At 36.1% G+C, this 16,466-nt stretch overlaps 1 protein-coding gene across 1 annotated transcript; it reads left to right on the top strand.

The window, feature by feature from the left end:
• The first annotated feature begins 15,055 nt into the window (after positions 1 to 15,055).
• On the top strand, positions 15,056 to 16,109 carry LOC131073675 (uncharacterized). The gene is made up of 2 exons (XM_058010180.2): positions 15,056 to 15,463; positions 15,575 to 16,109. The coding sequence occupies exons 1-2, from the start codon at positions 15,319 to 15,321 to the stop codon at positions 15,874 to 15,876; spliced, it is 447 nt and encodes a 148-aa protein (XP_057866163.2). The 5' UTR covers positions 15,056 to 15,318; the 3' UTR covers positions 15,877 to 16,109.
• Positions 16,110 to 16,466: the final 357 nt, after the last annotated feature.

Below are 16,466 nucleotides of genomic sequence, written 5' to 3'. Positions count from 1 at the left end.
TGATCAAGCAATGAAGATGATTTTTAGATATCTTAAAGGAACTCAAGATATCGGCCTATGGTACAAGAAGGATGGAGATTTCATGTTGAAAGCATATGTAGATGATGATTGGGTCAGATGTACATTGATAACATGAAAAGTACTAGTAGTGGTGCATTCTTTTTTTGAGATAGTTTGGTTTCATAGATGAGTAAGAAATAAGAATTAGTGTCATTATTCACTGCAGAAGTTGAATATATTATCACAACATCTTTCTATACTCAAGTTTTGTGGATGCAGTAAACTCTTAAAGGTATCAGAGTAGTGTATGATGAAGCTATTCTTATTATGTGTGATAATACCAATGCTTTAAACATTTTGAATAATTTGGTTATGAATTCAAGAACTAAACATATTTCAATCTGTTATCATTTCTTAAGAGAGAAGGTTGCAAAGAAAGAAGTATGATTGGAATATATTTCTACAACAGAGCTGGTAGAAAACATTTGTACTTAGGCTTTGGCAAATGATACTTTTGAGTATCTTAGGCAAACGTTAGGGGTTATCATGCCTCCTTTTTCTAACTAGATGCATTTTCAATGGTGCATCTTTCCATGGGGAGACTTAACGCTTATCCTTGTCTCCTAGATTGATGTTGTGGCTACTCTCAGGGGGATCAGTGGTGTGAGTTGGCCAGTAGTTTGTAGACCCCTTTGTCATTGTTGCCAAAGGGAGAGAGATTTGTTGTAAGATTATTAGGATTATATTGGTGTTGCTATTTGTTGGTGTTGTCATCAATGACAAAGGGGGAGAAATTTGATGTTTGTTGATAGTATGAGCTTGTATGGTTGGCATTGATGTCAAACCCGGTTATCTAGATGGATGTTGATCCAGATATGCTTTGTCAAACCTAGTCATTTAAATGAATGTTGTTCTTGATATGATTTTGGTGTTGGTTCTGTCATCCTATATTCAGGGTGGTCCCAAACTCTTTTAGTGCCCTCTGAATATGTTACTAATTGTATTATGGTTTAGTGGATCATATTCTTTTGGTTTGGATATGTGTTGTAAGATGTGTTGAGATGTTAATTTGGATCTCACCATGGTGTGTGGAGGTTCGCAGAGAGTATTTTGCATTGAAAGTGGTTATGTGGCTGACTGGTTGATTATGTCTACACGTTACATTTTGTAATTATTTCAGAGTGTGTGCAGATTATTGTATCCATTGTGGAAGGATGTATTGTGATATTTTTGGGTTCCCTCTTTCTTCGGGAGTGGACCGATCTAAGTATTTTAAGTCTGGTTATATTGTATCTCATATTTATTTAAGATGTGTGGATGGATGGATTGTATGTGAATGAGAAGTGAATTGTGTGAGAAGTGTATGTGAATGATTTGCAAGCAGATTTGAGTTTGTGGTGATGCAAAAGTTGGTTTGAGAAGAGCTTTAAAGGTGATATATTCTGCAAGACAGTGTGTTGTAGTGAATATTACCAGAGATATTTTCCATGATTTTGATCACTTGATCCTATTGTTCAAGGACAATTTCATGTTAAAGAGAATCCTTCTAAATTTCAATTCAGCTATTTCATTTGTTTCTAATTGGCAGTGAGTCCTTCATCAATAGTTTGTATCTTGTCCTAGAGAACTGTTCTTTATTTGTGCAAGTCCTCTTTGTATCTTTCCTAAGGTTGTGTGTCTTAGTTTTGCAAGTCCTTCAGGTGTTAGTGCTCCTTGGTAGTAAGCCTAAAATATTGTAAACATTGTTATTCATATTGTGAGTTAGATTCTCCCTATGGTTTTTTCTTTGTTTGGGTTTTCCATGTGAATCTAGTGTTCATGTGTTCATGTGTTGATAGTTGATGCTTATGCACTAATAGTTAATGTTTTTTTTCTAAGTAAGTTAATTTTATTTATTAATAATTAAATATTAATTTTTGGACTAATTCACCGCTCCCTCTCAGTCTTGTCAGGTATTCAACATCCTTAATTACATGGGTAATTAAGTTAGACATGAAATCTAATACAAAAACACATTGGAAAGCTAAAGACTAAGATCCAAACATGCACTCAGAGATGAGTCTATCCTTATGATGTTCTAAATGCACCCCTTTATGTACTAGAATCATTAATGAGAGATCATGTTTTAAAGATCTATAATGAACAAGATGAATCCACATGATGTATTTGTAGCGTCCTAAAATTGCGACACTTGCAATTTCGACCGCATTTGGGTCTTCACGATGGCGACGCAACACTAAACCTGAATGGAGACCCCGAAACTTGCTCATGACACCAAAAACTGCATTTTTCCAGCACCCTGGCCTGATCCTCCTTGCACCCTGCTGTCCCGGGAGGTGGGACCAGAGCGCCCAGCGCCCTGGTCCCCCAGGACCATGGCGTCCAGCGCCCTGGTCCCTAGCCCTATTTTGGGCCCGGTCTCCTATGGGACTTCGGGCCTTTTTGTTTGCAAATTGGAAAATTAACATTTCCTGGTCGGCGTAAGGTCGAGAAAATCAGTCTATCAGCCCTAATTGACAAGTATATAAACTAAATTTTCCTCTTTCATTCGATATGATGGAAAAGGCATGGAAACTATACTCAAGCATTCAAGCATTCAAGCATTCCTTCAAGCAATTGATCATTCTAAGTCTCCATTCAAGGCTAAGTGTTGCATTCAAGACAAGGATTCAACCATTGAAGAGGAGATCACTTACAACACATTACATGCTACAACATACAACATACAACAAACATACCTTCGCATATAAGGATACAAACATCCTTACAACAAGGTACTAGTACTTGTTTTACATTACATTTACAGCATTTCTCATTTCTTGGTTAATTCCAAAACCAGGGTTTGACCTAAGGGCAAACCCCTAATCCCTAACCCCCCAATCGTCTTCTCTTTTCTGTGTGTAGGTTGCAGGTACGCGGCTGAAATTGAAGATCTGGAATCCTTGTGCAGAGACGAACAGATCCCCCTTCGTTTCGCGAATTTTTCGGAGGACCGTGTGCACGCCGGGCGCCATCATCCTGTCAACTTTTGCTCAAATTTGCAGGACAGTGCCGTCTCGACATTTTACTGCTAATTCCAGGTCCGCAGCTTCATATCATATCCCTATCTCAGTTTATAAGTGAATCTTTATCACTTTCTATGCATTCCTAGTTCAATCTTTCCATCTACATTCTTTACAAAAGAGGGTATCCCTGCTATCACAAACCCTTGAAACTCATATAGAATCCAATCTTGCATTGCGTGGGATTGGATCTTGTGGGTTTCAACCCCTCTTTTGAATGTAAAGTCCCTCCTAAGTGAAAACCATCAACCCTAGTGACTCTCCCTTCTCCCTCCTCGGAGTTGGGGAGGGGAGAACGACTAGGGTTCGATTTTTCCGCTTTACATTTTGGTGAACCCGACGTGAACATCCTTTCTGATTATTCATAATTAGATCTGAAAATTGGATTCCTTGATTACATTTCCATGTTTGATCTTTGGCAAAATTTTAGAGGTTAATTGCATAAAAACCCTAAATTTTCTTTTTAAGTAATTAAACTTGTGAAATGTTTAATTGTTGATGCTTGTTTCAGATCTGCCCTTCTATTACAAATTATCAATTCATATTTGTGCTTTGATTTTGAAAATTAAGTGGTTAAGTGTCAAAACCCTAATTTTTGAAACCTTCTTGATTCAACCTTTGTCCGACAATTTCACTGATCAAAACATCTCCAAATCAGCTGTAACTTTGGATTCTGCAATAAAATCACAATATCTTTCATCCCTGAAAATTTGGAAAAAAGTTGCGAGGACCGTGTGCACTCCGAGCGCCATCGTCCTCGACATTTTTTTCAAAATTTCGGGAGCGAGATCTTACTGTATTTTCCTGCTAAAATCCAGAATTTTGGCTGATTTTATCAATTTTAACACCTTCAAAATTACAGTCAAAGTTGGTCTAGTGATTGCTTGGATTGAAGCTTCTAATCATTCAAAAATTGTCGAAACTGAAATTCATGTCAAAATTGTGTTTCTTACTATCCTAAATCTGAAAAGTGTGTTGGCATTCATTCGAAATTTCAGTGCTTTATTCAAATTCTTGCAATTTGTGACTTTTGAAATTAAGTGCTTAATTACAACAACTTTGATTTCCGCTTTCAGAATTGAATTTTGCGTGAAATTGAGTCAACTTTCAAATTTCAAAACTTGCATTGCTTTTGGTATTCCTTCTAAAATCATAAAATTCAAAATTTTAGTTTCCCTCTCTTTTTCAAAATTCAAATTTTGCATTTTTCGACAATCTGGGTAGGGTTCAATTTTGAGATTGCAACTTTAATTTGGCCTATCTACAGATCGTAAAATCACTCAATTTTTTCAGGTTAGCTGTAAAATCGTCATAACTTTCATCCCTGCAAATTTCGAAAAAAGTTGCGAGGACCGTGTGCACTCCGAGCGCCACGGTCCCGGACATTTTTTCTGAAATTTCGGGAGACTGTCATGATTGCATTTAACAGCTTAAATCTAGAAGATTGGTTGGTTTTACTGAAATTTGCTACCTCTAAAATTCAAAATCTTCTCTCTCTCTTTAGTGCATGAGTTTTACAACAATAAGTCCTACTTACACTATTCCCGTTAGACGAAGCCTTAGAATTAAGTCCTTCCAAGGTTTAATTACTGAGGAGATGGAACCTAATTTGAATGGTCTTTTTAACGAGGACATGGGTAATTCCTCTAATCCTCTTAATGATGAAGAAGCTCTCCATGAGGTTTCTGTAGAACAACTTTCAAAATTGGATAACCAATTTGACGATTTTCGACAATGGATGTCTCAAGAATACCCTGATAGTCAAGCTCTTCCTTTAATTGAGGGTCTAAAACGTATGCTTCAAAGTGATAAGAATGGAATTGATATTTTGCGTGGTATTGCACACATTGTGGATTCAAATGTGATGCCTATGAAAAGTTGTGCTGAAACTTTAGGTTATACACAACCTCCTACTCAAGACAATCATTCTATTCCTTTGACGACTCCTATTGCTAGTATACCTACTTTTACATCAAACATAATGACTACTTCAACACAAGACATTCCTCCTATGATCACCAGTCATGGGGGCAATCCCTCTTCTTCAATTAACCCTCTTCCTTCATTCAATCCAACTTCTTCATTCATTCCTTCAATGAGTGTTCCTATTATATCACCACAAATGAACATGACACAAGGGGGCAATTCGTTTTCCATTCCTCCTTGTAGTGTTCCTCCTGTCCAATCATCTCCTATGACTAACTATCATAGTGTCCCACCACCTTACTGTCTACCTTCTTTCAATAACATAACACCTCCATCACAATCTAACACATCTAATATGAACTCCTCGACTGAAGCGACCATTAACAATCTTGCACAAACTGTCTCTTCTTTATAGCAACAAATTGCCTCTATGAATCAATCTAAGTTTAGTGTGCCCACATTTGATGTTGCGAGTCCACTTTCTATTAACATTGTTCGAGCTATTCCCCCTAAACATGTTGAAATTCCACATTTGGAGCTTTATAATGGTAAGGGTGATCCTCTAACACATGTTAAGACCTTTCAAACAATATGTACTGATTTTGCTTATGACCAAAGGTTGCTTGCAAAATTGTTTACTAGAACATTAAGAGACAAAGCCCTACAATGGTATTGCTCGTTGCCTTCCTATTCTATTACTTCTTTCGAACAACTTGCAAATGCTTTCATTCAACAATTTCAAAACAATATAAGTCCTAAAGTTACTTTGATTGATTTAATGCATTGTAAACAAGGTGTTAAAGAAAAAGTGACTGATTTCATTGGTAGATATAAGCATTTGTATGCTCAAATTTCTTTTCCAGTGCCTGACAATGATATTCAAAGAATCTTTATTTCTAATTTACAAAAAGACATTAGAGAAAAACTCCTGTTTTCTGAGTTTACTTCTTTCCAACAGTTGTGCGCAACTCTTCACAATTATCAACTGACTGTGAGTCAAATGGAACAATCACATCCTATGACTCCGAGTGATAAGGGTGATAGTAGTCAACAACCATTTGGGAAGTTTAAACCGAATAGAGAGTCCATTAAATTCAATGAAAACATCATCAACAACAATGTGAATGCAGCATCAGGTGTGTCTCCTATTTCTAAGTTTTTCAAGAGAGAAAGAAAGTTTACTCCTTTGAATGAATCATTGCATAGTATTATGAATAAGTTATTGGAACAAAATGTGCTTACTCTTCCTCCTATAAGGCAAATTGATCCTGCAAAGATTAATTCACCCTATTTTGATAACAAATCTTTTTGTCAATTTCATCGTCAACCTGGGCATGATACTGAAAAATGTTTTGCTTTAAAGGGGAAAATTCAAGATTTGATTGATAATAATACTATCTCTGTTTCTGGTGTGAATGATAAAGGCAATACATCTGTAGCTCCTCCTAACCAAAATCTTTAGATTTTCACTGATCCATTACCTTCTCATACCTCTAATGCGATTGATACTACTGATTCCTCTGTCTCACCTGATGATCTCGTGTCTATGACTCCGAACGTGATTAACTTTGTAGAGCAACAGAAAATCCCTAAAGAACCTTCCATCACATTTGATTCCAGTGAAACTATCAGGGCACCTGATGGTCCTTTATATATAGTTGCAAAAGTCAAAAATACACCTTGCCGTGGAGTGCTTATTGATCCTTCTTGTATGGTTAATGTCATTACTGAAGAATTTCTTTTTACTTTGCAATTGAATCAAGTTATCTATGACAAAACAGATGTGGTTGTGAAACTATTTGATGCATTTTCTTCTCCTGCAATTGGTTCTATTACATTACCTATTGAGGTCCGTAACAAATCCCTTGATGTGAACTTTTCTATTATTCCATCTTCCGAACAATTTCGTGTGAAGCTTGGCTATCCTTGGCTATCTTCCATGAAAGCTATTGCTTCTCCTATTCACAAGTGTTTGAAATTTCCCCATAATGGTGAAGTTGTTACTGTCAATCATAGTCTCTTTAAACCAGCTGAAAGAACTTCTAGCATTCCTCTTGATTACTTTTGGCCTAAACAATTCCAATCTCTTCCTCCGCGAAGTGATCATCTTTTCAAATCTTATCAAAAGTGGAAAACAGATATGATCCTATCTCTAAGTGAACCTAGAACACCCAAACTTGACATTCCTATCATTCTTGAGAAGGAAGTTCTTCCTTTGAAAGATAAAACTAATGTCTTTCCTCAAGAAGATTCCCAACCCATCCCTATGGATGTGACTATGCCTATGATTAATAAACTTCCTAAAAGTAGACCTATCCCTCCTCGTCATGATGGACTTGGTCTCCTTCCAAAACCAAATATTCCTCCTTTATATGGAGCAGTTCCTCCTCCTTCCTCTTCTCCTATTGTTCAGCCTAAGAGACCACAACCTAAACACCCAAGTGATAAGGATGAGAACATTCCTCCTCCTCAATCTTCTCAACTTCCTACTAAGACTAGACGAAATCGTTCTACACGTGAACGCCGGCAAAAGCGTCATCTTAGAGCTCAAACTTTGCAAATCCCAAAAACACCTTCAACAAGCATTATTCCATTTTCTCCTCAGCCGACGATTGAGCCGAAATCTCCTAAACATAAGATGCATGATGGTCTTGATCCTGTGCGAGTTAAAGATCCTATTTTTATAAATCTTGATGATGATATAAATGAAAATGTTATTCATGATGAAAATGCTACTTCTCCTGTTCATTCTGATAGTGAATATGAACTTGTTGATATTGATAACCATTTATCTAACAAATTTTCTAAAGCACTTATCCTAGCTCCTAGACAAGAACACCGCGGCTTGGGATATGAACATAGCCCTTGTTTGGATCTTGTGATAGCTCCATCTGCTGTGTTGGATGTTCCTCCTCTAGCGTGTTCCCTGCCTTCCCGAAACATTGATCAGCAAGATCGGGGGGTAGATGACGTGCTAGACTAGTTTCATTAGCATAGCAGATTCTCTCCTCCTCTCTTTCGTCACTTCTTCTATATGTTACTCTCATTCTTCTATTTGTTGTCCTTAGTGTTTTCTACTTGAGGACGATGCAAAGCATTGAGATCTCTCGATCTCTCTCATGTTGACTCAAAAGACACATGTGTTCCCTTCTTCTAGGTGACCTTCCTTGATTGGGGAATGAAGAACAATTATGCATACATACATATGATATACATGAATTATCATACAGCATACTGACTCTGAGGAAAGCGAAGTCACCTCGTGCTTTGTGTTTTGTGTCTATTATCCTTGGGCTTATCTCACACTTGGGGGCTAAATCCTTGTGATAACGTGCTCCTTTCCCTTTTTCATTTTCTTATATGTATCACTACCTTAAAGCAATCACCCCCGGTGAGGCATGTGCGACCGCTTTAACGTAGGAGGGCATACATCCCGTTCATATCTTTTCAGGATACTTGAAAATTTCTTGACAAATTTAGCTTTGCCTTGAAAATTTTTGATATCTTTCTTGCATGACTCATAGTGAGGGAACCTTGCTACTGACAGTCATGGTTCTCCCTCGTGATCTTCCCTTTTACCTTGACAATCGAAGTCGTAAGATCCTTATTCCACTGGGGGCTTGGTGTATCTTGCCTCCTTGACGTGGTGAAAGTTTTTCAATGTTGTTTCCTTGTACTTTACCGGAAGTATGAGCGTACGCTTATACTCCTGCTAAAGTGGGGGCTAAATGTAGCGTCCTAAAATTGTGACACTTGCAATTTCGACCGCATTTGGGTCTTCACGATGGCGACGCAACACTAAACCTGAATGGAGACCCCGAAACTTGCTCATGACACCAAAAACTGCATTTTTCCAGCACCCTGGCCTGATCCTCCTTGCACCCTGCTGTCCCGGGAGGTGGGACCAGAGCGCCCAGCGCCCTGGTCCCTGGCCCTATTTTGGGCCCGGTCTCCTATGGGACTTCGGGCCTTTTGTTTGCAAATTGGAAAATTAACATTTCCTGGTCGGCCTAAGGTCGGGAAAATCAGTCTATCAGCCCTAATTGACAAGTATATAAACTACATTTTCCTCTTTCATTCGATATGATGGAAAAGGCGTGGAAACTATACTCAAGCATTCAAGCATTCAAGCATTCCTTCAAGCAATTGATCATTTTAACTCTCCATTCAAGGCTAAGTGTTGCATTCAAGACAAGGATTCAACCATTGAAGAGGAGATCACTTACAACACATTACATGCTACAACATACAACATACAACAAACATACCTTCGCATATAAGGATACAAACATCCTTACAACAAGGTACTATACTTGTTTTACATTACATTTAGAGCATTTCTCATTTCTTGGTTAATTCCAAAACCGGGGTTTGACCTAAGGGCAAACCCCTAATCCCTAACCCCCCAATCGTCTTCGCTTTTCTGTGTGTAGGTTGCAGGTACGCGGCTGAAATTGAAGATCTGGAATCCTTGTGCAGAGACGAACAGATCCCCCTTCGTTTCGCGAATTTTTCGGAGGACCGTGTGCACGCCGGCCGCCATCGTCCCGTCAACTTTTGCTCAAATTTGCAGGACAGCGCCGTCTCAACATTTTACTGCTAATTCCAGGTCCGCAACTTCATATCATATCCCTATCTCAGTTTATAAGCGAATCTTTATCACTTTCTATGCATTCCTAGTTCAATCTTTCCATCTACATTCTTTACAAAAGAGGGTATCCTTGCTATCACAAACCCTTGAAACTCATATAGAATCCAATCTTGCATTGCGTGGGATTGGATCTTGTGGGTTTCAACCCCTCTTTTGAATGTAAAGTCCCTCCTAAGTGAAAACCATCAACCCTAGTGACTCTCCCTTCTCCCTCCTCGGAGTTGGGGAGGGGAGAACGACTAGGGTTCGATTTTTCGACTTTACAGTATTCAAGGATTTGTTCAAATTTACTTTGAAATATTATTACAAATCTTTGTTAAAATTAACTAATCAATATGATACGAGGCCATAAAATATTGTTTTTGAAATTATGTGGCATGCATATCCCCTAAAAGTATCCATGTAGCTATGGAGAATCTTGCATCAGGAAGAGACTTCTACATTTAATAGTTTCTCTTGAGTTAAAATATGTGTAGGCCCAAAAAGTAAAGATTGAGCTCAGCTAATTGATTCCCTAGAGTGACATTGAATATTGGACACAAAGATTTCAAGTAGGAGCAATCCCAAGATTAACCAACTTCTAGCTAAATTACTAAATATTATATCTGTAGCTCAAAAAAATACCTATCAAGTCTAAGGGAATATGCACATGTATAGGAACTACTCATTAGCTTAAGCATTAAGCATATTAGTGATAGTGTTTTAAAAAATAGATAAGTTCTCACATAAGCATATAAATCCATTTTGGATTGGTCTTTAGCAAATAAGAGTAAGAGAGAAAATATTGCACATGCATGCAAGTGATTACATCAATTTTATTGGGCTATAATGCAACTAGTGCCATATTTATGTTCATCCCCTTATGTTGAACATATTATCTCCATCTAATCCAATTACAATTTAGGTACCCATGCATCCATGATTTCATATATAAAAATATCATGTAACTATAAGGAGGAGAAAAGGAATGACTTGTAGATGCCCAAATTATAAAATATATGCTGGCACACGAAGGAAAGCCAAGTCCTTGGTCATAGATTCAACCTACTCTATATTTTCATGTAAATTAGGGAGCAAAATAGAGTCAAAAGTGGCCACCTTTTCTTTAAAATTAGTAAGATATGATCTTGGATGAGAAATTTAAGATATTTAAATATTTTAAGATGAGTAAATAAACAAGAGCTCTAGTGCTCATAATATAATTCCTAAGGGGGCACACAAAGTGCTTCTTTTAAATCAAAACAATATAACATAGTGATTAGCATGATCCCCCCTAAAATGTTGTCTTTTTCTAAGTATTTAGAAAATTGCTATAGCAAAAAACTAGCTAACATCATATAGTTTATGCTTAATTTTTTTGCCATTTTAAAAATCAATATATGATTTATTATTAATTTTCAAGGTGTGCGCATCTTGAAAATAGAAAATTGAACATGCTCTTACTTTTAAAAAAAATGAAAAAATAACATTTTAATGTATATAGACTAGAGTGTAGAATGTAAAAATATAACTTATTTATTAGTGTAGGATTTTTATTTTCTTTATGTTAAGGGGTATTTATTTTTCCTACACATATATTATTAAGCTTGCTTAGGTTATTAGGTATGGTTAATATGAGGACAAGTGGCGAAATACTTCAGCTACATGTGTCGAAATACTTCAGCTACATGTGTAACTCTCCACCTCGCATGGGTAGTTGAGTTACACACCCTCGTTTGGCTTGTTGTGCCACCTCTCATAACCACTATTTTGTCATTTCCTAAGTGGGTTATGGGGTAGTTGGGTTTCTCACCCTCTTTTGGCCTTATGTGCCAACTTTCTCAACTCCTTTCCTATCTTCATGTAAGGAGGTTATGCCATGTGTTTTGGCATTTACCAAGAAGGTAAAACCTCTCACTTTTTATGGGGAATAAGAGTTAATGAAACCCTTGGATGTATCTGTTATTATTTTCCTATATAATAAGAACTATACTCTCACCTTCACTAGTTCACTGATAGGTCGATGAGAGTCTTCTCCAAATTCTCTTCTTTGTCTCTATTTTTCTCAAACATTTCAGATTTATCTTCATTCAGCTATTTTGATCTTCAATCATTTGTTACTTGGAGTTGCATGTGATCTACCACCAACATCAGATCCTGGCTAGGTTCTCGCTTCTTGCAGAATCTAACATTATTTTATTTGGACAAATGTATAAAAAATAAAACTAAAAATCCTATACATAGGTTTTAGGAAAATAAGAAGACATTAGCCAAAGATAATCCAAATCAAAACCTTAACGTGTTTGAAAGATATAAAAAAAATATGATGTTAATAAAGGTAAGAGAAGTCTTGATGTTTTGATGGTATTTTCTAGATCAATATTGATAGATGCTTAGGTGTTTTTCAATATTTTGTACAAAAAAACCATATCTTTGGGTGTTGACATGAAATTCAACCTTTTGGTTTGGATGTCTGTTAACGCGTCATTCTTCCTTTGTAATAAGAACAAATTTCTTTTTAAAATTCCTTTCAGAGTCCTAGTCTTTCTTGTAATACCTCGGTTCAAGCCTTTAGTCCGTTTGTAAATCGTCTTTCAATAAAAAATGCTGAGTTTTAATGATTGGTTGAACTCTGTGAACACTTTGAACCATCTTCAACCGGGTTCAATAGGCTCATTTAAGTTCCACAGGTTCCCAGGTGTTCAAGAGATTTTTCATACTAACATTTTCTTTAAGTATTTTGCAGCGACTCTTTAAGAATGAATCAGGAATAGGTCAGGTTCCCAGGAGCTTTATTCCTCTGTTAGGTACAATAATAATGGTATCATTCCTGACATACTCCACCCTTATGTTTTCAATGTAGAGGAAAACAAGTGGGACTTTTTGCCTCCCATGAATCAAGATTGGCATAATAATAACTGTTTTGGTGAGTTTGTTGACGACAAGTTTTATCTACTCCCCACTCACAGGCGCAGCGTACATATTTATGATCCTCACTCACAATTATGGAAGACAATAAATACACACAATAACAGCTGGGCACTTGCTGAAGAGCTTGTATCTGCTTTTGGGAGGTTGTATTGTTTTGGGCGTGAACAGACCGTGAGAGAATTCGATTTTGCCAACAACTCATTTACTACAGTCGGACAATATCCTGCCCAGATTTATGTAATTCAATGTGTCGTACTGTGCCGTGATTATATTTTTGTAAGTGCCATGGAGGTTGTTAACAGTAAAGATGTTTATTATCGTTTTAATCCACTGGAGAGGGAAGAAGAAAAAAGATGGACTCAAATCGAGATGCCAGCAGAGTTTCCAGGAGGAATATTGTCATTGGCTACTGCTGTGCAAATTTGATATAACATGTAGTTGAGTGGTCAGCTTTAGTACTAAAAAATAATAAAGGGTTTCTTTAAGTGTCCACTTGTCATTTCGAAATACATTAATCCTCTTGCTTAAATGTCTGTTAATTTGAAACACATTAACCTTCTTGTTTAAATATCAGTTAATTTGAAGTTCACGAAAATTATTGTTTGTTGAAACAAAAATTTTCACTTTTATTTTTTAATGAGAAAATTACCTATCAACCTATTTAACAAATTGCATATGCATTGCTGCTGGTTGGGCCTATAAGGTCACATAGTAGTCAATACTTGTCATTTTAGATTTGTAACAGTAATTGGATATTGTATTTTGCAAACAATCATCTAATATAATACATTGTTTATAGTACTGGTACCAGAAGTAATGATACATTGCACACAAATATCAAGTGTAAGGGATTAATTAAAATATGTTTTTGAATAGTAACAGGTTCCCAGGTGTTCAGGTTCATTTTACCTTTAACGTAGATCACACCAAATGTGCTAGAATGTGTGCAATGAAAAATGTTTCAAACTAAAAAGAGATTGCAACAAAAAACCAACAAAACACAAAATCATAGTAACAATTAGATTAGGCTAAAGAGGAGCTCACAACCATAGTGAAATTTGATGGAAATGAAGTATTTTGATCCCCTTATCGTGTATATTTTCCCAAGTTGTTGGATTGCAATGTCTGCTCATAGAATTTTGACAACATAATGATGTCCTAATAATTTGGATGCTTGATAATATGAAAATGGTTAAGTGTTTTAGTAATATGAGAAGAGGAGAAATGGATGGAGAGCTAGGATTTAAAGAGAGAGATTGATGCTAGGGAGGAGTTTTCTTCTCTCAAGCCATGAGATGTTGCCAAATGGAAATATGGGAGAGCTTGAGAGGGAGATTCTACCCTTGGAGTGTGGACAAGATCTTGCCATAAAGACATTTCTTGTTCTCACACTCTAAAAGATAAGGGATAAAAGGAATTTAAAAGAATTTAAATTCCTTTGATGTGACCTTTTGGAAGAGGACACATGTGGACTTTCCTCTCAAATAGAATAGACGTTTAGAATTGAGGGGACTAGGAGGGTAGACATTTATGTAAGAAGTTGACCTCTCCTTTAAGTGATTAGGAGAGGATTAGGTGGGATTAGGACTATTGGGCAAGTGGAAAAAGTTGGAGGATTTGACATTTAGAGAAAGAAAAGAGAATTTAAATGAATTTAAACATTTTTTTAAAAAAGGGATTTAAGAATCAAATTAAATAAATTGAAAAATTTGTTTTATTTAATAAATGTAAGAGATAAAGAAGAGATAAACCTCAAAATATGTATTATATTAACTATCCTCAATAATCATCTTTGAAGATAGACATGAAAATAGAAAAATAGATTAATTAATTAAATAAATAATAATAAATTATTTTTTTTATATTCACTATCGTGGAATCTGGAGGTGTCCTCGCTGAAGCAAGACTAATCTCCCAGTGCCGGGGACTCGAACTCAAGACCATGGGGAGCATACCCATGCCTTAAGTTGCAATCCACGACCGGACAAGCTAGGGCCGAAGCCCTATAATAAATTATTTAACTTAACTATTACAATAAATTGAGCAAACTATAGTGATTGATTTTAAATGTCAACAATTATTACGATTATTTCTACAATCAGATAATAAAAATCATTTAAAATCAAGTTACTCTCAAACGCAAATAATAAATCTGTCTAAAGTCAATGTTTAATTAAGTAGGATTGGCCAAGATTAATTTTTAGCTTCTTCTGTTGAGTAAGGAGAATGGAGATTATGTAACGCCATCCAATTCCAGTTCCAGTCTCACAATCGAAAGCGACTTTGACGCCTAGCGTACGTAAAAATTTGAATGCAGACACGCAAACTCATGTGCTGGCAAATGGCATACTCATACCAATAATATACCTTTCTTCTCTCACTTAACTTCACACTAAAAGAAACGGAACTCAAACATAACCTCATTTCTCTTTAATTTAATCGCAACTCACTCAGCAAATTTATACTCCAACTTTTCAAGCAACAAAATCATACTTCACCTATTGTTATGTTTTAACAAGTTATATAGAAGAATTGCTGTTATCTGTCAGAGCAGCTAAAAATTAGTGGGAAATTCGGGCTTACTTCACGTCAAAGGAAACGGAACTCAAACATATCCTCATTTCTCTTTAACATGTCTCGTCTATTTAATAATAATAAGAATAATAACAAGTCACTCAGCAATTTTATGCTCCATACTCTTCAAGCAACGAAATCAAACTTCAGCTAATGTTATATAGAGGAATTGCTGTTACTTCAAACATTTGACAGATGGATCTCAGAGCAGCTAAAATAAGTGGGAATTTCGGGTTACTGCCTCTGCACAAAAAGTTAGGAAGGCCAACTTCTATACACATCGGCAAGAAGAAGAAGATGAAAAAAATCTTTGTTAATGCCGCCAGCTCGGGCGAATCAGGTAATTCATTGTTCTACTAGTCATATGTTTTTGTTTTGTTATTCCTTAATTTACACAATTTGTTCAGAGAGTCCGAAATTAACTTTGGAAATTGGGTCTTCTGTATTGCAGGGCCTGGGAGAATGGTAGATGAGGATATGTTAGTTTTGAAAAAAGGAGTGCATTTGGTGAGAATGGAGGAAATAAATAATATCCCTCCACAGAAGTCGATGGAGTGGGGAAAAAAGTGGCATTCATATGTGTGTTCTTCTTCTCTGATGTGGCTGCAACACATGCTGCTTAACACAAGACCCAGCGTTACCATGGCTTCAATTTCATCGAGCTTGCCAACTTCTCTCTTTCTTCTCCTTATTCAATTCTCAATTACTGTCAATGGCGAGCAGACGTTGAGTTTCAAGATCTATATTAAATAAATCTGTATAAATTTAAAATCTTTTCAAAATATAATATAATTGTAAATAAGATTTTATTGTATGAATTTACAAACTTATTTTCAAATTATGTCTTCAAAGAAAATGGAAAACACAATTGAAAAAATGTAAGTTTTTTCCAAGTTATGAGCAATATTGTCATTTGTATTGGCATATTTCTCTTATTATTGTATCAGAGCTATGAGGTTATGTCCAGGAACATTTGTGTTTGTTGACATCTAAGACTTTAAGATGCAAGGATCATTTCTTAAAGCTTAAGTAAACGTCGCTTATTATCCAATGTAGTGAACGCACTTTGTAATTTACGACAAGACAAACCTCATTGGCTAATTCTCTTATTGCAGATCAGGTGTTTCAGAGATTAATAATAAAAGAAGATCACAAATTAGGAAAGTTGTTTTTTCTTTTTCCGTTCTTTACGAAAATTGTGCATCCCTATCGTGCAAACATCCCTTGCGTGCAATGAATGTTTTGGGGATTCGGTGAGGAGCAATAGGCTAATAAATAAATTAAATTTAAATATTTAAAATCTTAATTCTCTGCTGTCTTTCTTGAGTTGAAGAAAGGAACAC

This window comes from Cryptomeria japonica, chromosome 2, assembly GCF_030272615.1.
Source record: "Cryptomeria japonica chromosome 2, Sugi_1.0, whole genome shotgun sequence".
In the NCBI taxonomy this organism is placed as follows: Eukaryota; Viridiplantae; Streptophyta; class Pinopsida; order Cupressales; family Cupressaceae; genus Cryptomeria; species Cryptomeria japonica.
This window is presented reverse-complemented; position numbering and strand designations above follow the sequence as displayed.